Consider the following 23,026-nt stretch of genomic DNA (forward strand, 5'->3'; position numbering starts at 1 on the left):
TTCTCCCTGAAATGCTAGCTGCCTGTCAGCACTGGCACCCTGATATGACGCTCCCATCATTCACTTCCCTGTGCACACAACTGTGCCACCATTTGTGTTCAAAGGACAGACAAGAAAATGCCTTTCTGAAGAGGGAATGAAGATTTTTCCTAAAGTTCTTTGCATTACCCTTCTCCGTTCTCCCTTGCACAATTTTTATCCTGATCCCATAAAATCAGGATTGGAGAAGATGATTCCAAGAGAGAAGTGGTGCCAGCCCTACTTATTGGACAGGCCTGGCAGTGTATGCATTACAACAAGCCAAAGCAAGCCAGAAAATGGAGAGAATGAGCCAAGGCAAGACTCTACCTTGGCTCTACAAGGCAAGCTGTTAGAGCCATCTATATACATAGAAAAGAAAAAGAACATGAATTGATATATAAGGTTTCTTGCTACTGCCAAGAAGGGATGCCAGATTATTCACATTGGCTTGACTTTTCTTCACTTATGGGTCTAAATTCATGGAGAGAGGCAGAGCCAGATGCTGAAGACAAGCCAAGCTCCAGTGTTTGTAGACTTGCCCATTTCCACTCTCCGAGGGTCCATCCTCATGCTGGAGAAGCTAAACAACATGCCTCTGCAACGTGCTCGTCTCATATAAACCAAATGCAATTAATGCTATGATTTAATTTTGTTAAAGTTAGGGAAATGAAATCTTCTGAAATCTCACCTGGCTCAGGCTTCTAGTTTGGAGAAAGTTCTGCTTTTCCTAATGGCTTTGGAATAGTTGATAGATGGAAAACTCACTTAGCTTCCTCCAGTACATTCCTAGCCCCTAGCTTTTCTGTGTTGGTTGCTTTCTGGAGCAGATAAGTTGCCCACATAAGCGTAGCTGCCTCCCTGTCTGCATGCCCTCTCTCCCCATGCCTTCCTTTCTCTGCAAACAGCAATATGCTTTTCCCTTTCTTCCCTCTTCCCCCCATCTCATTTCTTTTGATTTTGGAACACACAGCCATTTCCATACTGCAGGCTGAATACTGCCTTAATTTGCCTTGTGCAGCGAGGGCAGCTGTAGTTGTAGAGCCATCTCACAAGTAATAGAAAAGCCAAGCAAGACAAATGAAACCAGGAGAGAAATAGAAGCATTGCCTTGTAGCCTTGTATATTCCCATTTTGGCTGTCGGCAGGAGGTGGGTCCCAGGTGAGCTCCAGCTGGCTTGCAGAAAGGGAGTTTACTTGGATGTTCTGTGGGGCCATCGCTGGTGCTGGAGAGAAAGGAAGACAGAAGAATTAATAGTGACAAGCAGAACTAGTTCATATCCAGGCTGCAATTTTCCATTTGTGGAAGGGCCGAGGACAGGCTGTGTTTATGCCGTGAGTCAGCTCTCACAGCCAGCCCTGGAGGTATCCGTATCGCTGGGAAGTCTCAGGTATACAGCAAGAGCATGCAGGGACTGAGAAGCTCCTGAGCCTACAGAGGTGAAGTTCTGTGTCACACAGACCGGGTAAGACATTGAATAAACTCAATCCTGTCAGCAGCTTTGGAAAATAAAAGAGAATTTTTTCTTTATTCTGTAGTAATGTTTCAGGCTTGCCTTTGGCAGTGACATGGTGCTCCTGAGCAACCCGTCTTGAAAGCAGCTGTGGGGAGCAGCACAGCCCTATGCCTCACCAGCACAGCCCCCTGCCCTGCCAGTCCGGCCTTTGGACTCAGTGGCACATCTTTGTATCAGCCCCTTCCCAAGGACCAAGGCCAGCATCACCCCTGTATCTAGTTGGGTACCAATCAATCCGCCTCACATTTTCTGTACGACAAAATGGCTAAGCTTGCTACTCATTAACTCTGATCTCGTATCACACACATACACATAGCAGACCTGATGACACTTCTTTGCATCGTGCTCTGCAAGAAAACCAATCTTTGGCTTCCTTCAAGAGCACCTGGGTCACACCAGCTCTTCCTTCTGTCAGGATGCAACCTGGTGCTGGTGGATTTTCTTAGCCAAACAGCACACGTTCTATTTACAGAAGAGATGCCCAGGCGCATCCTGTTCCAACTCCAGAAGCAGGAAGGGAAAGGCAGGGCAAAGGGCAGCCTTCTCCACAGCTTTCACCCCGGCTCTGAGAAAGCCTCCTCTTTTCTCTCTGCCCGTTTATGGGCCATAAATAGAAGTGATAAAACATTCACCACTCGAATAAGATAGCCCCAGTTATCTGTTCCTCTGTAGACTTCCTTCTTTAGAGAATGACCTTCATAAGTCACACTTTTCTACCAATACTCCCTCCCCCCAGAGTTATAAAATAAAATAGTAATTAACACCCACTCAGCCTGACACCAACTATTTATTTTGTTCTAACTGTGTGGTTTCCATATTATCACTGCCCACCCTGCCGTTAATGGAAATGTTAATAACCAGCGCCAGGTTGTTGTGACAGATGCTTGGGCTCATTATCAGAAATTCTTATTTACCGCTCCATTAAACGACAGAATCGCACAAAAAAAACCAATTCAATCAAAACTAACTGGAGGAATTTTAACAGCCACATTAATAATCCAAAACATAAATAAAGTTAATGTCTTTTGCATGTTTGCCACTGGCAACTCTATTGCAAAATTATTGCTGTACAATTAAAATGTGAAAGGTAAAATTGTAAATAGCCATTATCCTGGGCGAAAACTATTTGTTTCTTACACCTTTTGTTTCCTTTTTGGCTGTGCATGGCAAACGCAGGGGGTGGTGATGACCAGCAGCACAGCAGCCACACACTGGCTGGTTGCAGGGCTTCTGCTGCCTGATGCTGCTGCTGCACCTCTGCTCTCCAGGGCACTGCCTGCACTCAACACAACACAATGCTGCTCTGCCAAGGGCCCCTCCAAGCATCTCGGGGCTTTGAGACCTTCACTGCACACATCAGAGCAGTGGGGCCAAAGCGATCACACGATACAAACCTGGAAATACATCTCGGGGATTTGCAGATGATGACATGCTCAGAGAAACGGGAATATGTACAATCACAAAAGAAAACGGATTGCTTTAGCAGTGTGTTTTCTCTTCTGGGTAGTGACAGTACTGGCTGTCCTGAGCTGACAGCTTCAAAGTGCTCTCAACACTGAGGTCTGAAGTGATGACTGCAATAGCATTTTTCTTTGGATCCTATGCGCCAGCCTGGAACAATTGCTGCTTCCGAGCTGTGACCATTAGAAGAGTCGGTGTGTGCAGCCTCTGCCACAAAAACACCATCTTTTCCTCAAATCCTTTATATAGAGCACGTCTAAGAAACACAATGGTTAAAAAGTGCCAGTGATCACTCTCCACTGACACCCGCACTGCTGGAGCTGCACTTTTGCTGGCGCGGAGGTGGAAAATTTGATGGGAGGGGAAAAATAAAAAATGATAGACTGCGTGAAAAAAGGCATTTCAGCACCGCAGAGCCTCGACGAGATGCAAATTGTGTTTGGTTTTGTGCCCCGCGAGTCTGTCCCTCTGTTCAACTTTCAAAGGCTGACGTGCACAGGTTGGCAGTGAGAGACAGCAGCACTGTGCTGCTCACGCTGGCTGTGGCTCTGAGCACACAGCACACGTTCCCACATGGGTAAAATGCAATACTTTAAACAAGAGGAAACGCAACCCTGAAGAGTTTACCTGCTTGGAACCCTCAGCCATTTGCCAAAGGTGCGGACAGCCCGTGCCAATAAAATGAATGCATTTCAAATGCGAATTCAAAAGCCTTTTACCTTCTAGGAATGTGGTTCGAGATTACTGAGCTCTGATTTTTTTTTTTTTTTTTTTTTCCATGACTGTTGAAACCACTAATATATAAAAGCAAGGTTAAAGCCGCATACCTCACACTGCTTTAGGTGTTCGTGACATTATCAGCTACAGCAGGAGTGACACGGAGCCCGGAGGGCCCAAATTCAGGTCTTGGCAGGTGGAAAGCATTTCACTTTCCCTGAAAAAATGAATGTATTCATGAAGTCTAATTCCCTGCATGTATCCCGCTTTGTTATCTCACGCAGATATTTGCAAACATTTCTTTCCTTATCTGATCTCAATTCACCTTTAAGATTGTCTCCTTGACAGTCTCTCAGTCAAAAAGGAAGGAGAAAAGCCTGAGCGGGTTGTGCAGTAATTAGTAAAAGTAATAACAACAGCAACAACAACTACGGGCTGGAATGATGGCAGGGTTGTGTAAAGACAATGAATCTATCTGGGAATGGAATGAGAGAGAGTAAAAACGAGTGCGTGGATAAAGTTACACATCCAAATCCACATTTAAATATATCACTGTCCTCATTTCTCAGTGGAACTGAGTGCCTCTGCTCACTCTGCAGACAATTTGAGCTTGCAAATGCTTATAACCTTTAAAGAGAAGGTGCTTGAAATCCCCAGTGGCTCTGCACCAATCTCCACGCTCTGTTGAAGGTTCACCTTAGTTTTTCTCCTGCTTGCCTGGGATATTTGCTCTCTGGGCTGTGTGACACTGAGAGCTTTTCATCAATATGAAAGTACTATTCCTTTTCTTAGTGACTGCCGCCACGATGCTCTGTAGCACAGGTAGGCTACAAATCCCTGTGATTCATCAGGTAAACCTAATAGCTGGTTTTTATGAAGCATTCCATGCTGCTCTTACTGCTGCTCAGATTTCTGGCTAGCGAAAGGTTTCTCCTCTACCGACTTTCTAATTATTTCTATAATACCAATATTATGTTGGGGAATTCGTAGACAAGTCTGGGACATGATGTCCCTGGTACTCATGCCATTTAAACATACAAAAGAATACAATCATGGAGAAAAATGCAGTGAAAGAGACCAAAGATTTTCTGTGCATCCTCTTGATCCCACAGTCCCAAACAATCTTAAGCAAATTCCTGTTCTGTAAAGACCTCTGATCCTTTTCTATCTAGCAAGCATTTTCCCTCCAGTTCATCAAAGCATGCTTTTGTGAATGTGCCTGCCTTTATTCCCTGGTAATCAATATATTTGCATTTTGGTGTTAGCACCTAGAGGCCAGAATCTCATTGCACAATGTGTTGCATAAACACAGAACAAAGAGACAGCTCCAGGCCTAAAAGCCTCTAATCGGTATTTCTGCACACTGTAATGGAGGGTTGGCTGCAGCATGTTCTAGCACAACAGATGTAATCTTATCTACCTTCTCTCTGCAACAAGAGGGAAGACAGAGCAATATTCAGTGCAGCATATGCTCACAGTTAAAGCACGCACACGCAGCACCTCCCAGGTTTACACACAGGTTCCTGGCACACGCAGCCCTGGAAAATTGAGCTGGAAAGGACTGGAGAAGGCTCAGACAACCCAGGTTCCCACATCACGTTGGGCTCAGCTCTGCTGCCCAGATGTCTGTGTGATCCTGGCCACTGACCCCTCTCCAAATTCCACTGCCATCCCTACACAGACACTGCCTATTTAAATAACCCTTCACATGTACTCTTGGGGTAGTTTTGCTTTCTTAATGCCTGGCATCAGCAATCCTTGCTGCATTGGTTCTGTCCCGGCAGCAGGACACAAAGCATCCCTCCTTCTCCCTTTGCAGCTGTGCAGAGATAAGCAACTGTTACACAGAGCATTAAAAGCCAAGCACAAGAAAGCAAACAGAAGGCCACAAGATAAAATATCAGAGACTGATTAGCACAATGGGCAAAGCCAAACACAAGAGATTTTCTCACAGTCTGGACTTAAAAAAGAAAGGCAAGGATGGGCTCTCCCCCCCAAAAAAATGAACAAAGTGGTGGATTTGCAGATGTTTGCAGTTATTCCTTCCACCAAGGAAAAGCACTGTGAGAGAAAAGGCATTCAGTGCTTATTGGCCATTTTCTTACAGTGCCTGTGAAGGAAAGGTGGGAGCAGGAACGCTTCCTCTGTGCAGCAGTGCTCCGTGCCATCAGGAATGCTGTGTGAGCTATGCTGATTAGCTCAATAACAATTACTTAATTGTGCTTCAAAAACAGCCACTGAAGCTGCTTTCCGCTGTGACAAGGCAGTGCAAGCTATATTTAGAACGTAAAAGATGTTTCCCACCAATTTCTGGCTGTTTTAAGCAAGGCTGCATTTTGTGATGAAAGTACAGACACATTTTTTTTCCGAGGGCTGTGCGTTGTGGGGCTGCTCAGATGTATTTCAGAAGCAGTAAGATGGTCAGATTTACAATTCAAAAGCATGCATACTGACACCCTTAATTCCCCAATACAGCCCTGTTTGCTGTCACTGGACCTCTCCTACCCAGGCACCAAAACCCAGCACTCTGCCTCTTACCAGCTTGGATACCCTGCTATGTGACAGGAGCCTGAGGAAAGCAGCAATCTGGTCTCCTCTACCTTGGAGAAGTCCAACCTCTATGGGAGAATGGCTGGAAACAGTCTGGTTCCAGCAGGGAGTAACCCTTTCTTCAGGGTGTGGAATTACACGTTGATTTACAAGACTGCATAGATCAGAGTCAGAGAAAAGGGAACATTTCCTAGTGTAAGGTGGACCAGTGGAAGCTGATATAAGACCAACCTTAAAAAACAACTTTCTCACCCTTGTGAAAGCTGATGGAAGGGGGATTCTAATTGTAGCCAAAATGAAAGATAAACAGGCAAATGTACCTTGGTGGAAAAAGAAGGGACAGACACTGCATCACATTTTTAAGGGTATTAAGGTCATGAAAAACTGTAAATAAAAGCAGATGCTATTGAAACCCAATGGTAACATGCCCAGGTTCTCTGCTTAGTGCTGGGAAGCTTTCCAGTATTGTCTAGGTGTATTCTCACCTTCTGGAGAGGTACAGAGAGGGATGCAGGTGGCTAAGGGAGGAGAGATCACATTCACCACACGTACTGGAAAAAAAACATTGAAATGAAACAAGGACTAGAAATGGATACTCGTGGACCCAGACTAGAGGAGGTTATCTGCCAATGCCATTTTTTCAAACCAAGGAGGCAATCATGTTCTGAGGAAATCTCGATGGATATGACTTATTCATGAAGAACCTTTATAAACTGGCAAGTGAATCAAGCAGAAGTAATTCTCATCCTCTCCTTCACCACCTCTTCCAGCAGTGGTGAAAACACCGGTGCTGTGATTATCGATCTTTTAACATGGAGATCAGCCTTCCAAACGAGCCATGTGCAATCCAGGATGTTCCTGAGGCAGATACAACCTGATGTAAAGAAGTTAGTGTGCTCACATTACAATGCCTGAACGACGGTGGATGTCACAAAGCAGTACTGTGAAATAGCACCTGTAAACAAAACTTACATATTTTGAACCTGAGGGCTGCAGTTTTACTTAGCTAATAAAAGCCTAAAATAGGCTATCACATTGCATACTGAGATTATCCATCATGAGACTGAGAACACCTGACCCAGAAGTAAAGCTCTTACAAAACTGTAAGACTGCTTCTGGAAAGGGCATACAGGTGGTTAAAGCAGGGAAGGGAAAACAATAAAACAGGTTTTTGTTCTGTATTTCTTCTGAATCGACAAGGATCTGCTCACACAGCCCAGCAGTCAGCAGGGACGGACCCATGAGCAGGAGCAGCAAGAGCTGCACAAACACACAGGTGTGAACCTACAGCTGAAACCCCTTCTCCATTACAAGGTAAATTAGGGATAGTTCCAGTAAAGCCAGTGGAGCTAACCCAGTGTGAGGCTTCATGACCGAGAGCAGCTCAGCTCTGACGAGTGCAGGACTCATTCCCAGGAGTACACATGAGGTGGTGAGGAGCTGAAGTGCTTGATAGCAGCCCGGCTCCTCTTTCACCTGCAGCAGGAGTAGGAGCAGCACTGCATGAGCAAGTGATGCTCTCAGTTCTTTCAAGAAGACTGTCCATGAGAGGGGCAACATTGCCTGCTTCAGACCATCTCCCTGGGCCCCCTGATTCCCCAAGAGCCCTCCTCCTCTGTTTTCAGGTACATTCCTTTCATTAAAACTTAATAATCCCACATGTTAATATCATAATACCATAAGTTCATGGCAGCAGACAAAAGCACCCTCTTAATGTTCACTAACAGCAAGACCTACTGAAGCCTAATAAGCACCAGCAACTCCTTATCCTCCTTGACTAAAGTCAAGAGAGCATATCGAATAATTAAGGTGAATCTTCACCAGGTTTCCATATACCAAATGTTACAAACTGTACCACAAAAAGTCAATCTGAGCAGGTGAGATCTGCCACTGAGATAACCTCTGACTGCGGTTTTTGAAGTAAGTTGGGCAGCTGACCCCCACGAGAGTTTCATTTAGGATTACAGATTGCAGACCCCAGGGAGACCCTGCAGGACTGTGAGCTCGTGGTCCTGGGGAGTGAGAGTCTAAATTTACATCTACGCTTTGGAGTGAAAGTTTTCTCCTCGCTCATTTTGCAGTTATAGCTCCTGTGAATTCATTTCTGCTGTCTGTCTTATGCCACTGACATCTGGATTGCTGTGGCCATCGTGTTTTAGAATTATTGCTAATTCATACTAAAAACTGCAACTTTTGATGCTTTCCATCCACAACAGGCAATCTGAAACACCTCCAGTGCCATGACTGACGACGGGTACAGCAAACAGATGTCAGAAAAGAAAACCAACTGTGTTTCTCTACAGCTGGCTTCACAGCAAAGCTGAGCAGAGGAGGCAACGCTGCGGGAGCTGAGACCTGTAAAGAAAAGCCTATGACATTTTGCTCACATATCCCAGGATGAAGAAAAACAAGCAGAGCAGGACCACGCAATTAGAAGGAGCACAGATTTGACTGCAAATATCCTTTAGTCAAAAATACTCCAGCTCCAGCCTGCTTGAATGTGAGTTATCAACCTGGGGCTTCCCCACTTCCTTACCAGGGCGATTTATGGTCCATTTTACTTTACTACTGATGGCTCATGTTTTTGAAAGGAAGGTTAATTTCTTTGCTTTTAATGGAGTAGCTCTGCTGCTAGCGCAGTCAGGCTTTGCATACACGATCAGGCTTTCCATCCCTCTGCCCTCTGTGCAGGGATGCCCCCACACCAAGCTTTTCACGGGCCATGGAACACTGCAGCAGAACCACCAGCCGCCCATTTGTCCTACCACTCCCACTGCTGCTTGCACCAACTGCAGAACAAAGGCGAGAGTCCAGATGGTGAAGCTGAGAATGGATGGTTGTCTGTCTCAGCCTATGGTCAGTGCTGAAAATCGACATGAAATTGTTGGGGTTTGAGACAAAAGTTCATCATTTGGGCAAAACATCGCATGACAATGGCAGTCCCACACCACCCACAGCACTAAGAGCAGTGGAAGAGGTAAGGAAGCTCAGATGATCAACATCTGATTTTATTTTTGCTTGGACGGAAACATCTTTCGTACACTGAGATGTGATAAAAAGAGGCAATTAAACCAGAGCTAAGCAGGAGCTGATGCACTGTATAAAGCATTGTGCTGTACCAAAGGCTGCTTATGACCAATATTAACAACTTAATGAGCTGTTAATGAGGCGCACATTCAGCTTTTACTTGCAGCATGAAAACATTGCAAATCATTTTAGGGAGCTTCTGGATAGTCAATGGAGAATTAAAGATGTCAAATAAGCCCATCAAATCTATGTCTCAATCTGGACACTGCTTTCCAATGCATTCGCTTAAAATTCCTTTTCCTCCATGGCAGAATAACTTGCTTTGACAGCAGTACGGCTCTCACTTAGACTTTGCTTCCTTCTGCCTTGACATTAGATTTCAGTCTCCAGAGAGCTGCAGGGATGTCTTTTTGACATGTTGACATTAAGGACACTTCTTCCACAGACTCACACTGGCACGGTTGCTTTCTGTTTTACCATTAAAACAGATCAGCTACTGAGCTAAGTTACCAAATTTGGAAGTTTAATTATGAAAACTATGTGCTCATCTATAAACAAATTAAGAACTTAAAATTACCCTTTGAAAACAGCCAGCTGGAATAGGATAGGGAGCTCAGGTCTATCCAGAAAATTCATGTCCATAATTCCCCAGCAGTGCAGCTCTACCAGTAACAAGCAACGACTAATGCTCTAATGTAGGCACACTTTAGTTTGTTATTTTTTACTGTTCTGTCATAGCCCTGCAGGATTAGATAATGCGACTGAGTGCTATCTATACTGCTGTTACCACCAGTGAAGCTGAATTGATGGGAACAGCAAATGCACACTGGACTTGCTGCAATCAAGCCCTACATGGAAACCATGTATAAAGTGAGTCTGGAGTTTAAAATCCACCTTGAAACAGTGACGTGGTCTCTCAGTGGCTCTCTGAAAGGGAGTGCTGTTGGGATACATGGGATATAGCCATAATGGCTTACAGCAGTGCAAGAGAAGCCGAAAAGAGGCTTATTTTCTATTTGGAGTGGGAAAGGTCTCTTCATTTTTATTTTTTTATTTTTTTTCACCCCATCATCTTCCTATAGTTTTCCTTCCTTGCTCTGCTCTGACTTTACTCTGCTTTTTTTTCAGTATATGTTTGGTGAGCTTGGCTTGGATCTTTAACTTCAAGCTCAGTGGAGAACTCATGTCTTAAGGAGCAGGACACTGGGGACAGGATGAAAACCCAGCATCGTGCCCAGAGCAGGGCATCCCTGTTTATTGCAACAGCTCAGCAGATTCTTTATGCTGAAGTTAAAGGAAAAAAGAAAATCTATGTTTGAAACAGCCAGCCATCCCCCAAAAGTGGCCTTTTGCTGATGTTTAGAAGAGTCAACCACTGAAAAGCAAATACTTTAATGTATCACAGTGTGATGCTGTTAAGATGCCATGGGAGGTCAACCCCTTTATTTAAAGTGGGAGAAAATGAAGCCTATGATTTATTGTACCAGTTTCCCTCGCCTCCCTCCCTCCCCTTTTGTTTATCAAGGGAAGATGCTGTCCCTAGGCTGACAGGTTTTAGACTACTGCAGTGTGAAATGGCCACAACGATTCTTCCCTGCCCTTCTCCAGTGGGGGCTGGGATGGAAATGCCCACCCAGCTCTTCCAGCCATGCCAGCAGCGACACACAGCTATCTGCATAGGCACAGCCAGCCACAGAGGGACAGGGCACGTGTGTCCCAGACAGATAGGAAAAAACAGCCAAAGGGCCACAGCAGTCTGATTGAGGCTGCCAGCTTGAATGTGTTGAAATGTTGTCATTCCTCTTGCAGGTTGTTAACAAGGAGGCACGGGGGACTTCTCTGTGCAGCATCTTCTCAGCTCCATTGTGGGCAGAGAAGGAGAAACAGTTCCATGCTACAGAAAAGGGAGGCCCGGGGTAGTGCTGAGTGTCTCCCTTCTCCACAAAGCAACGTACAACAGGGAGGTGAGGCCACACAGGTTATACGTATAGCGAGCACACAAACCCGCAGAAAGAGACAAAAACACTCAAGTACAAAGCAGCCTTGTTCTGATGGCCTTCTCCAGCATTAGCAGGAGAGACAGAAAGGCACTGCATGAACACAAACATCCAGGTTGAAAGTGACACGAGTTCTTTGCTACAAGCAGCTCACAAAGGGATGCTGGTCTCTGCTTTGCTGTGAGGCTTGCCTCTCCTTAGCATGGCTCCTATTTTGTCTTCTCTTCCTCCATTCAAAATCACTACTGTTGGTCTTGGAGCTTTCCAGATAGTTTCTGCTCCTTGACTGTAAAACACTGGCAGCTCCAAGCACAACTCTTGCTGTAACTGCAGGGTTGAGCCTCCATCCTTGCTGCAGGTGTGGCTGCACAAAACTAACTTTGGGAGCTCCAGGAACAGCTGTGGAGCTGCGGGCAGATGGAAATAATTGTGATAACAGCAAGAAGAGGAATATTCGCTTTGGCCTCTGTGAGCTTTGCACCAAGGGGTAAATTCAAATATTTGTAAAGGATAAGAGAAGAGAAGCTCAACTCTCTGTCCCAGCCCTGCCCCCTTCTAAGCTGAGGTTTCACTCTGATGAAAGTGAGATGGGCACGAAACCTGCTTTCCTGAAAGACGATGTTAGCAACCACAGCAGCTTTTCAGTGGAGGACTTCTAAGGAGTGGATCTCTGTCTGCCAGCGTTTTGTTCCTTCCCCTTCCCTTTGCAGAATGGGCTCTGAGAGATCATTATTAAAGAGAACAACAACAACAACAAACCAGCCTCATCAGTTCCTGTGAATTCTGAAGGTCACCGATGCCACCATCAGTTATAATGACACACATCACTCCCTCTTCAGACAAATGGACTTACAACCTATTTAAAGGCAAGTGTCTTTCAGAGCACTTCACCCCTTCTGCTACCTCCCCTCTATACACACACACTCTTCTCCAGCAGCAGCTGCTGAAAAAAATTATGAATTCCATTATTTTTCATCCAGAACAGCTTTGCAGTATATGAGAGAAGCACTGGATGCTGCAGGCTCGTTAGCACAGGATTTGTATTGCCACCTCCCATTTTATTCACCAGCCCAAATTAGGTGAAGCATGCCTGCCCCAAACCTGTGCTTTCTGTTTAATTAAAATGCAGGTGGTGGACTACCCTGAACTCCAGAGCCCACGGCACAATCAGACAGCGACAGTGACCCAGCAGAATAATGCTCTTGATGTAGGGGCTGCTCTAACAGAGCCTTAATTTCAGTCAAGCAGAACAGCACCTCTGGTAGCAGCTGCATTTAGGGCCAGGATGATGATCAGCACAGCTTCTTTCTGCCTTCCCAATCAAAGCCGGAGTCCCTGACAGCTGAACTGCTCAATGAATTAACCAGGCGAGAAGGGGACTTGCTGAGGGGCTGCAGCTCCCTTCTCACTGCTGCAAGTGGCAACTTTCAATTCTTATTTATTTATTTGTTTGTTTGTTTGTTTATTTAGTGCTGTTTGTCAGGAGATGCATGTGGTTCTCTAATGAGCAGGGCAGCCAGATCTAAATAGGCAACGTTCCATGGATCTCCTCCACGTAGGAGAGGGATGCAGGGGCTCAAGGCAGGTGAGGGAAGTGGCTCCACTCAGACCCATTAGTGCAGCATAGGGATGGTTTCTTGTCCACATCAGAGAAGTTTGCAAACGTGCAGACATAAAACCTTTATTGGGCTGTTTCAGTGGATGGGACAAAACTGATGCTACGAGAAAAAAGTTTTGCTCCACCTACTACAAAAAATACCAACCAAACCAAACCCAAATCTGCCTGCATCCATCCCCTTAAATCACCTGGCATATCAGCCCTGTTACTTGGGCCAGGAATCTCCACTTGCCCTTGGCCCAAGCCCATGAGAGCTGAACACTTCGGATGCTGTCTTGGGTACGACTCATTGCCTATTTGAGTTTGTATTGTAAAAATCCAGATACAATGATAGGAACATTTTCAGGTCTCACAGGGGAGAGCACAAGAGCAAAGGAAAGGTTTGGGATGCTCGTCCTCCTGCGCTGTTTATCTGGCTGGGCTGTTTGCTGCTCCCATCCCACACGGCACACCAACCATCAGGATGATTTCTGGATGCTTCATGCTGTACAAAACATGGCAGACTGCACAGAAATGGGTATTTCCTCTGAAATGTTACCTAAAACATTCTTTTACCTAAAACCACCACATTCCCACAAAGATGTGTGCTGTATATTCCTTTTTACAACTTCAAGGAATCTTCTTTCACCTACTAGAATTACTGAGACCCTTACAGCACAACGAAGCACCATTTAGCAGTACTTGGACATAAATTATCCTCCAGGCTGGGGACTGGTCCGTTTCAGTCACTTTATGTTCAGTGCTATGCTCACATTGTCAGTTGCTTTTGTTTACTGCCAAGGTTTCCTCTACTATTTACATGGGTGTCCCATCATCAAAGCTAAGTGGACTCATTTTTTCCAGCTTGCTACTTATCCAACTCTACCATGGGTAAGAACATCAAGCAAACAATAACAACAAAAACTTGCATTTCCACAGCACACTTCTACTCAAAAGTGTCACAAATCAATTTAAAACCTAAATTGCAGCACCAGCTCCAATCACTTTGCTCACAGTATAAATCACAGCCAGCTCCGGAGGTGGAAGAGGCAGTTATATAACAAAGCATAATAACTTCACACTACAAGTGTGAAAATCTGCAGGAAGATTCTATGTTCATCACTTCTACTGCATGAACCCAGATTGTCCCTAACCAGAGGTAGAGCCAGGATCCACACTGAGTCATGTTACAACCCCAAAAAACACCAGCCCTGCCTTTGCAAGAAAGCCTTAGAATAATTAAGGTTGGAAACAACCTCTGAGACCACCAAAGTCCAACTGTTGACCCATCCCCACTGTGACACAAAACCACGTAGTGCCACATCTCAGCAGTTCCTGAACACCTCCAGGGTTGGTGACCCCACCACTCCCTGGGCAGCCTGGTTTCATCCCAAGTTTGGCCTCCTCCATTGCCCTTTCCCTGTCTGAACTGCAATGAAGATGAAGTGTTGTCTGGTTAACATACATGAGCACCACCACCTCTTTCTTCTCCCCATTTGATTTTCCATGCTCTGTAGAAATGCTGTGTAGAAATGCAGCTGTTGGCTCAGTTTGCAGCAGGGAGATATTTTGTTCTGAAACAAAAATCTATTTTGAAGTCAGATACAGTTGGCTCCACTCAGGGCTTCCTTTGCTGCAGTTACAGAAAGACACTGGAGCAGCAGCAAACTAGAAAACATGTAGGTATTGCCAGCTGTCTCCAGAAACACGCTACCTGATTAATTTATGACGTTTTCAAAGAAAGATAGTGAATGTCATACGTTATTTGAAATGCAAAGGTTAAGCAGTACTAAAAAAAGAAGTGGGCTTTACTTAGTTTTGAGCAATAGAATCTTCAGTGAATGACAATAAATTGTATTAGCACTGAGTTTGCTAACTTTTACATCTTAGCCTTGAGACAGAAGAACAAAAGTGCAATCAGATCTGTTCCCAGCAGCAGACTGAACAACAGGAGGGAGCGTTGCCTATTCTTGTTCTAAGCTTCAAAAGATGTTGCTGCAGAAATTGATACCATAACTAACAGCCATTTCAGTGCCAGCCTCTCTCCAGCTGGGGTCACCGTAAATCCTGCATCGCCACCGGGCTGGGGAGGAAGACATCAGCATCAGCTATTCCAGTCCTCCACTGGAGCCTTGGAGAGGAACAGGCTCAGCTGCAGGTTATCTCTGCTCCGCCAAAGCACTTGTTTCACAAAGCATTCAGAGGAGCGCCTACTTAACTCTCTTGTCCTGATGTCTGCCTCCGGCCTTCCAATGGAGGGATTTAAAATTGATCGGCAAGTTACACTTCATAAATGCAGCCTGAATTCATGCACCACGTCCATAGTAAGTGGCAGCATGAGTAGTGACACTGCACCACAGCTTCTGCATGTGATGCAGGGGTAGAAGACTGCCTGTTCTTGAAATAATCTTGCAGCTCCAGAGGCAGCATTAAACTGGACACAATATCTTCTTGACTTCAAGAGCATAAAAATACAGCAAGATGTGGTGCACAGGCAATGTCTCTACACAGACAGCAATAAAATAAAAGAACCAACTTCCCAAGTCTCCCTTGTTTTGTAGTTTTGTTTCTTTTCCCTTGTGGCTTTCCTATGCTCTACTTTCTACTTCTTTAACTTGAGTCAATTTTTCCCTCAAGCTAATTTGGTATGAACAGTCATCCTCCTGCAACTCCAAAAAGGATTTTCTCTTTTTTCTTTCAAATGCACCTTCTTCCCTTATTACTGTAGACCAACTGGCTTTGAAAAGGTAAGAAGCTATTGGTGCCAACCTATTCCAGGAGAGGATGCTACAGAAAACTGACAGAGATAATGATCAAGTCCTTTCCCAATGTTTGAAGAATGCCTGAACTTGATGACACTAAAAAAAAATATATATATATAAGCCTGTTTTACCTACCTGCTTCACCCACGAACACTTCCACTGGTGTGCTGGTAGGGCTCTCACCAATGACATTATATGCTGTCATCAACACTTCATATCTCTTGTATTTCTTCAACTCTGAAAATGTAAATTATATTACATATTATTATTCATGGCATATTACAGTATTGACCTGTCTTAGTCTCCATCACTTCTTCATCACCACACCTCTCTCATGAAATACTGCCTTAGAACAGTGCAATGGAGTGCTATCTACTTCCACCCTTCCTCAACACATTCATCACAGTAGGGTCTGCACAATTATGAAAGATCTTTGCTACGAGATGACAGAATTTTCCAGTATTTTCACTGTGTCACTCCAGTAAGAAGGATCACCCTGATGATTAACTAGCTAGGGGAATACCTCTGGGTCATTCCTAATGACAGGGAAAAGATGGGACTTTGAATGCTGAACACGTGGGCTCATTTTGATCTCTACTGGTAGGAATGAACATGACTTCAAGCCTTTGCCTAGCCCCAGAGACTTCCATCCAGGGGTCATCTGGCAGCTGCATGGCTTGAGAATGTCACTGCTGTGACAGGATCCAGAGGACAACCTGCAGCAGGGAAGTTGTGGTCCCATTCAAAGTACTGCATGCATATCTTTCTCCCTCAACGTGAACATGGTTTAAACGTCAATCACAAAGAGAAAGGAGAATTTGAAATGTGGGTTCCATTTGACCATCACAGAACCAATTTATTAGCTGACATAGAAACTATTTACAGATAAGGTAGGACAATAAAAGCAGTGCGACAGAAAAAACAAGAAAACCCAATGGTATGGGGGCAATTAATAGATGTAAATGGGGATGGATTAGAACCATGTCAGTGTCACTGGGAAGGCAGCAGCTGAGCAGTTTTGGACTTTGCCTTTCTATGATGGAAGAATCAATTCTAACAGAAATATTTATCATCTAAAATATTTAACAGTGAAATTAAAGTAAGAAAGAGATCAATAATATAAATCGCTGTATTTAAATGAGCTCAGAATTGATTAAGACATGCATGGCCAGGGGTACAAATTTCTCCCTTTGCCAATAATTTTCTCTGTTATCTATGAATCACACTGTACCTTTCTCTCTGAGGCTGACAGAATGCTATCGGTTTGGTGAGGTTCAATAAGTCTAATCATGCTGGTTCTTCAAGTTTTACTTCCATGGAAATATTTACAAGTGCCTTGCTCCTGTGCCTGACTCAGAGTTCAGCCTCGTTTCCTATTCTCCGGTATAGAGTAAATGATATCCAATACATCACTAACTTTTTGCCAGTCCATTAATAAATATTAAAAAAAAAAAATGTAAGATATATAGCTCCTGATTAGAATTTCAGTACGAGGCAGCTGGTACAGAGAAAGTTTAATTGCTGCCATGAAAAGCCACAAGGGAGATTTTAGCGTTAACTGGATGTGGAAGAAAATGGAACATATGAGAGTTCATGCATGCAAGTTTCAGTGGGGATAGGGCTTCTTTTTTTTTTAGCCCAGCACAATCTGTGACTCAAAAGCCTTGGGCAAAACCTATCTAGTGAACCATCATCACCACAAAGCAACTTGCCTTTTAACTCTGTCGAATGCTATTTTATTCATTTCCAATTGAAAACACCTCTGGAGATGCATATAAATTCATTGGGCCCTCTCTAAATTGGCCTCATACTCTAAGGAATGCTCGAGCATTGCAATGCTTGAATCGTAGGGCTAATGATGTGATACTGCTAAACTCAGATGGACTGCAAAATACGTAGCAAGCAAATCAAAATTCATTTAGCATCAGCAATGCTGGGTTGTTACAGTCAACAATGTTTTACCTTCCCAGCAGCCACAATTTTACAACCACTACCTACTTGCATCATCAATGTCTATTGATGTAGAGAAAGCAAAGGCTTAAAGAAAAAGGAACTCCGGAAACCAGAATCATTAATTTGTGTTGATTTCTGCCAGATCCGCTGAGGACAACTGGAAGAGTTTGCCTGCATTGTATTTTGAACCATTACAAAGAGTCTCATCTAAAGGCAATGTGCACTTACGTGTTAATTCATACGTCGTTAATGCAGAGCTGCTGTTCACTGTCTTGAAGCTGCTTTGGGCTATTCAGGGTAAGCAAAGCAGAAAGCTTGTTACAGTGCAAGGAAACAGTTATTGCAAATGATGTACAGCAGAGACAGAGGCAAATGATGCAGCACACACACACACAGTTTGAGCTTTAGGACTATACCTCGAAGGGCAATAAAACCACATCACTCTTGTAACACATCAAAAGCATCTCACTCACACGGGTTTTTTCATTTCCTCCTCAAACAGAGAATCACACAAATATGCAATACAGAAATGTTCTGACTCTTAGATTAAACAGAATAAATGAGTGCAAAGGAAACAGTTTCTAGGGGAGAAACTAAACACTGTATAGCATTCTTATGTCTCAACATGCAAAATTTGAAACAGAGAGAGCTGCAGGGTAAAGACTTGGAACATGGGCCACGAAGAGCAAACACTTACAGTACGGTAGGACCCGTTTCTTTAAATGTATGTTAGATTTCCCACAGTTTCACTTACAGAATTCAACATTCCTGCTGTGAATGAACTGCAGTAATATGTTAAGCAGTGTAAAACTGCAGGTCAGTGAGAAACAAGGGTGCACTGTGGTGAGAACTGTCATATTATGAGGAGAAAGAGGGATATTTCTCTTATAATACTTGTCTCCCACTCTTTTTTTTTCCCCCTCTTGCCTCCCTGGAGAAGCAAAGCAAGGTGTTTTCTACTATACAGCCATTAGCAGCATTGCTGCAGGGCCAGCAAGAAGAGGGAAGAGAGGAAACCAGTAGGTATTACAAGCTTCCAGCTTACAAGACTAGTGAGCATCCAAAGTCATTACTTTATGATGAGATACACAGCTCATCATTCAGCTTTTGCCTGGAAAAAAAACACTTGTGCATGCCTGCACCTGGAGGAGCTGTACATGTCTGCTCTGCTTTAACCTCTGTGCTCCCAGAGCCCTCATTCAGGTCTGACAATGTAAATGGAATCACAGATGGATGCTGATGCTACATTAATACATTCACCTTTCCCACATTCACACAAAAATCATTTTTGCTTTTATAGAAACCATGTTTAGGGATTCAGAGAAACATGGGAGATGATGTAAGACGTTAAAGCAGTCTTGGCATATTCTGCTGCTCATAGACCTTCATCTTACACTGAATATTCCACTGACATCAAACAGGACTAAAGTCGGTCCTGCTGTGAGCACCTCTCATTGCTGGGCCATATCTGTAAGGTTACTGAGCACTCACATCTTTACCTCCATCACCTTACTCTGCCTATTCTTCCTTTCTACCCTTTGTCTAAGCTTTTTTCACTTTTTTCTATTATTCCCTTCCCTCTCTACCTTCCTTCCAAAAAAAAATCCCAGCAACCACCAGAGCAAGCATGCACCTTCTTGCTCATTTTTGCTATTTTCTTCCAAAATAAGGACAAGCACTTCAAAATTTTACAAGTGCTATTTAAGATTTCTCCTCAGCTGTTTTCCTCTACTGCAAAAAGAAAAACAAAATGTCAATTATAAAAACTATTAGAAAATAGCAAGCTGAGGAAAATGAAATCTCTCTCCTTTTTGCCTGATGGCAGAAAATGTCTACCGGGGTAATTGTGGAGATGGCAGAAAGCAGGAAATCAGAGGGGACGTGGAGGACAGAACATCGATTCAAGCACGCTGGCACAGATTAGAGTGCACCATTACAAGCGATGCTGATCAGACAGAGGCTATTAGCATTTTCCAGCATCTTCACCTTGACTGGGTGAAATCTAAATTATCTCCAGCACTTTGGGCATAATGGTGCGTTCTTTCCATAAGTAGGAGTGCACATAGCGTCTGGTATAAAGACATCCAGGGATAAGATAAGCATCCAAAACACAGGCTTACGTGTGAGCTCAGCTCTTAAAGCTGAGGGGTTCCTGACAGCTTTGGATTCAGTTGCAGACCCGGCGTCGTAATCCAGCTCCCTGTAGTAGATGCGGTACCCCAACAGCAGCCCGTTCAAACTCTCTGCTTTGGGTGGCTGAAAAATGTTCACGTGAAGAATATTCTCGTTAGGATGAGCATGGTAACTAGCAACAAATTTGTGGGATGCAGAATATAAATAACAGATTACTGAAAATGCACGCTGACGGTCACCAACACAGCAAACCAGTGTTTCGCTTTGGAAATGACAAAAGTAAATTATTTTGTCGCAGGCAACGTCCTTCGTGGATGGATGTTCATAGAGCCTTCATTTAACAATATTTACCTTTAGAGTAACCAAGAGCCATTTGAAAAGTAACGAACCATTCTGTGGTTCGTTAGGATGATGAAAATAGCTGCCAGAGAGGCTTGAGAGAGGAAGCACAGCACGATGAACTCCTGTGTGTTGCATTGGTTGAGACCCATGGGAAAACCCAGATCTCCTCCATAGCAGCTTGGAGCAATAGGGAATGTATGGCATTGAGCTGGCCCAAATACACGCTTTGTTCCTCTGCAACATGCTACTAGATGCTGAAAGACATCCAAAGGATTCTTCAGCAGCCCCTCACATCTTCCTTCAGATACAGACGTACAGTCTGTACACTGAAAGGAATTTTCTGTCTGAATGGCTTCCTTCAGTAAAGACAAGCAAAGGGATTCTTCGTGTTTGGGAAAAAATGACTTTCATGAATCTAATGCAGGCTATGAACTGCGGAGAAGAAAAGATGCCCTGAGCCATTTATCTTCTAAAGATTCTTGTACCAAAACTTAAGGGGCTGAAAGGATAAATGAAAAGGATTTTAATAATGACCTTGCCTTTAATCCAGAAAGATTCCTAGCAGTTTCGAGAACTTTACTGCAGAAATCTTCAGTCCATCATTAAAAAATTAACCACTAGTGTGATACCCCATTACAGCATAAGGTAATACCACATGTAATTCTAATGAAGAAAGTCAAAAGCATATTTTTTACAAGAAAGGAGGCAGATATTTGGTAATAACCTGACTCTGCTTCCTGAAATGACAAGAATCTAACATTGCTTCCTTACAAAAGAAGAAAGAAAGAGGGTGGTCCTGGCTCATTTTATGCAAAAGATTTTTCTTTGGGTAAGGACTAAAGAATTAAGTAAAAAGACTGTAGTTCAGGGGAGTCAAAAAAGAAAAGTATGTGATCCAGAGTTTATGAAAACTACCAAGCTACCAAGAAAATGCTCCTGGAAGAAGCCTGCTTCTTTTGCAGTTGTCTTGCCTGAAACCTGCTGAAAGCAATCTGGAAATTCTAAGTGCCTTGCTTTGTTTGTCCTCCTCCATCATGATGTTTCATACTGATTATAGTACTCCATCCTTTGCAGAAGCTTTGGCTGTCTTTCATTATTGTTTAGCATTACAGACTGACCTAGGAGCACAGGATTGTGAAATTGAGAACCTTCAAGTTGGGCCCTCAGAAAACAATTCAAAGTCCTTTTCACAGTGAAAGCTCCACCAGAAAATGAGCTATTTTTTTCTGCTTCCCAGGATTTCTTTGGAAAGCTACTCCACTACTCGGCTGGTTAGAAACATTCATTTAATTTCTCATCTAAATAATTCATAGTGAGTCTATAACAATTTGATCCTCTGCTAACATCGCCTTTTGGATTACATTGTTCTCCTTGTGGGGTCTTTACTCCTAGGCTGTATTTTAAAAAGAGCAACTACATCCCCTCCCAGACCCCATTCTACAAGGTAAATAAATCAACCTCTTGTCACAGAATCACAAAATCATAAAAAGGGTTGGGTTGGAAGTGACCTCAAGGATCATCAAGCTCCAACCCCTTGCCGCACGCAGGGCCACCAACCTCCATATCTAATACCAGACCAGGCTGCCAGGAGCCCCATCCAATCTGGCCTTGAACACCTGCAGGAATGGGGCATCCACAGCCTCTCTGGGCAGCTGTTCCAGCACCTCACTGCTCTCAGCCTTTTCTAGCCACAGGCCAGATCCCTTAAGCAAAGGACTAAACAAACAGCCCCAAGGAAATGACAGCTTTTTCCATGGCTCAAAATGTTCTCCTCTGCAAGATGCAGATGAGATATTAATAACCTCCTTATTACAATCTTATGTAGCACTATTTTTTTTTATTTTTATTTTTTAAATTAAAACACCCCCACAAAAGTTGGAAGTGGAAATCTTACATTCTTAAAAGGAAAAACACTACTGAAGCTGTTCCTCCTTACTCTGCCACACAGCTGATAACAGACAGAGCTCCATTCCTCACTGTGGCATAACACTGATTGGTTGATAGTGAGCATTGTTTTCTTACACTTCCATGTGATTCTCCATTTTTCCTCTTCTTCAAATTTAGGAGGAAAGCTCAGAAAATAAATGGCTTGAAATCTGTCTTTCTCCTTGCCATAGAAACGATGTTTCTTTCCTGAAAAGGGTACTCTGCTAAAAGGTCAGGTCTTCCCCTTCCTATCTGTCTCTCGCGGACAGAACACTGCTTTTGATGTAATGGATTATTTAGGGTTTTGTATGGAGGCCTGAGGGATCTGCTGAAACAGGTAAAATGATTATGAGTGGCAGCCCATAACATTGTACACGAGTAAGAGAAACAGTTTTGTGCTCTTGGAAGAAGAAAGAAAACAACGTAAGTTTGAATAATTGCTGTCTCTATGGCAGAAGCAGAACATACATAATCCTGATATTAACTATAACATCCTCCAGAACATCTGAAATAACCTTGCATTATTGATAGAGCAGACCTCAATGGAAATTACTTATTTTCCCCCTACTTTAAATTTAAAAATAATGGACTGATTGGACCAAGCAGCTGAAAGCACAGATAGTGCATCTAGAGTTTGTTCCGTGAATTATTAACACAGCTCAAAGTTAAAAATTTAGCTTTGCTTGGAAATCTACTCTCCCATTTAGCTTGACTGCTGTTTTCAGTTTACATTATTTCTTAAACACTGCTGTGAAACAACTTCTTAATTGGAGGCTATTGTGGGACTTGAAGATTTTTGTTTATTTGAAAAATACAGTGCGGCTGAATTACCGGGATCTATTAATATACATGTAGTAATGACATATAATCGCCCACAACTCCCTTGAGATGGCTCTGGCACAACAACCCCATTTCATTCTCATGAAATAAAAAGCATCCAATTACCTAAACAACCACCTATTTCACATTAACTACACACCAATAATCAGTCAATTGGGGGAACGTTTATTTCCACGGTACGCTGTG

General features: G+C 43.5%; 1 protein-coding gene across 1 annotated transcript in view; it reads right to left on the minus strand.

The window, feature by feature from the left end:
• The window catches only part of SDK1 (sidekick cell adhesion molecule 1), a 364,412-nt gene that overhangs the window by 30,032 nt on the left and 311,354 nt on the right, over nt 1-23,026 (minus strand). Inside the window, exons 34-37 of the mRNA XM_031606919.2 lie at nt 19,720-19,855; nt 17,828-17,887; nt 15,782-15,883; nt 1,129-1,244 (exon numbers count right to left, since the gene is read on the minus strand). Coding sequence (XP_031462779.2) covers nt 1,129-1,244; nt 15,782-15,883; nt 17,828-17,887; nt 19,720-19,855 — 414 coding nt within the window. The remainder of the gene's footprint in view (nt 1-1,128; nt 1,245-15,781; nt 15,884-17,827; nt 17,888-19,719; nt 19,856-23,026) is intronic.

The sequence above is a fragment of the Phasianus colchicus genome, chromosome 16, assembly GCF_987193195.1.
Source record: "Phasianus colchicus chromosome 16, bPhaCol1.hap1.1, whole genome shotgun sequence".
NCBI classification, from domain to species: Eukaryota; Metazoa; Chordata; class Aves; order Galliformes; family Phasianidae; genus Phasianus; species Phasianus colchicus.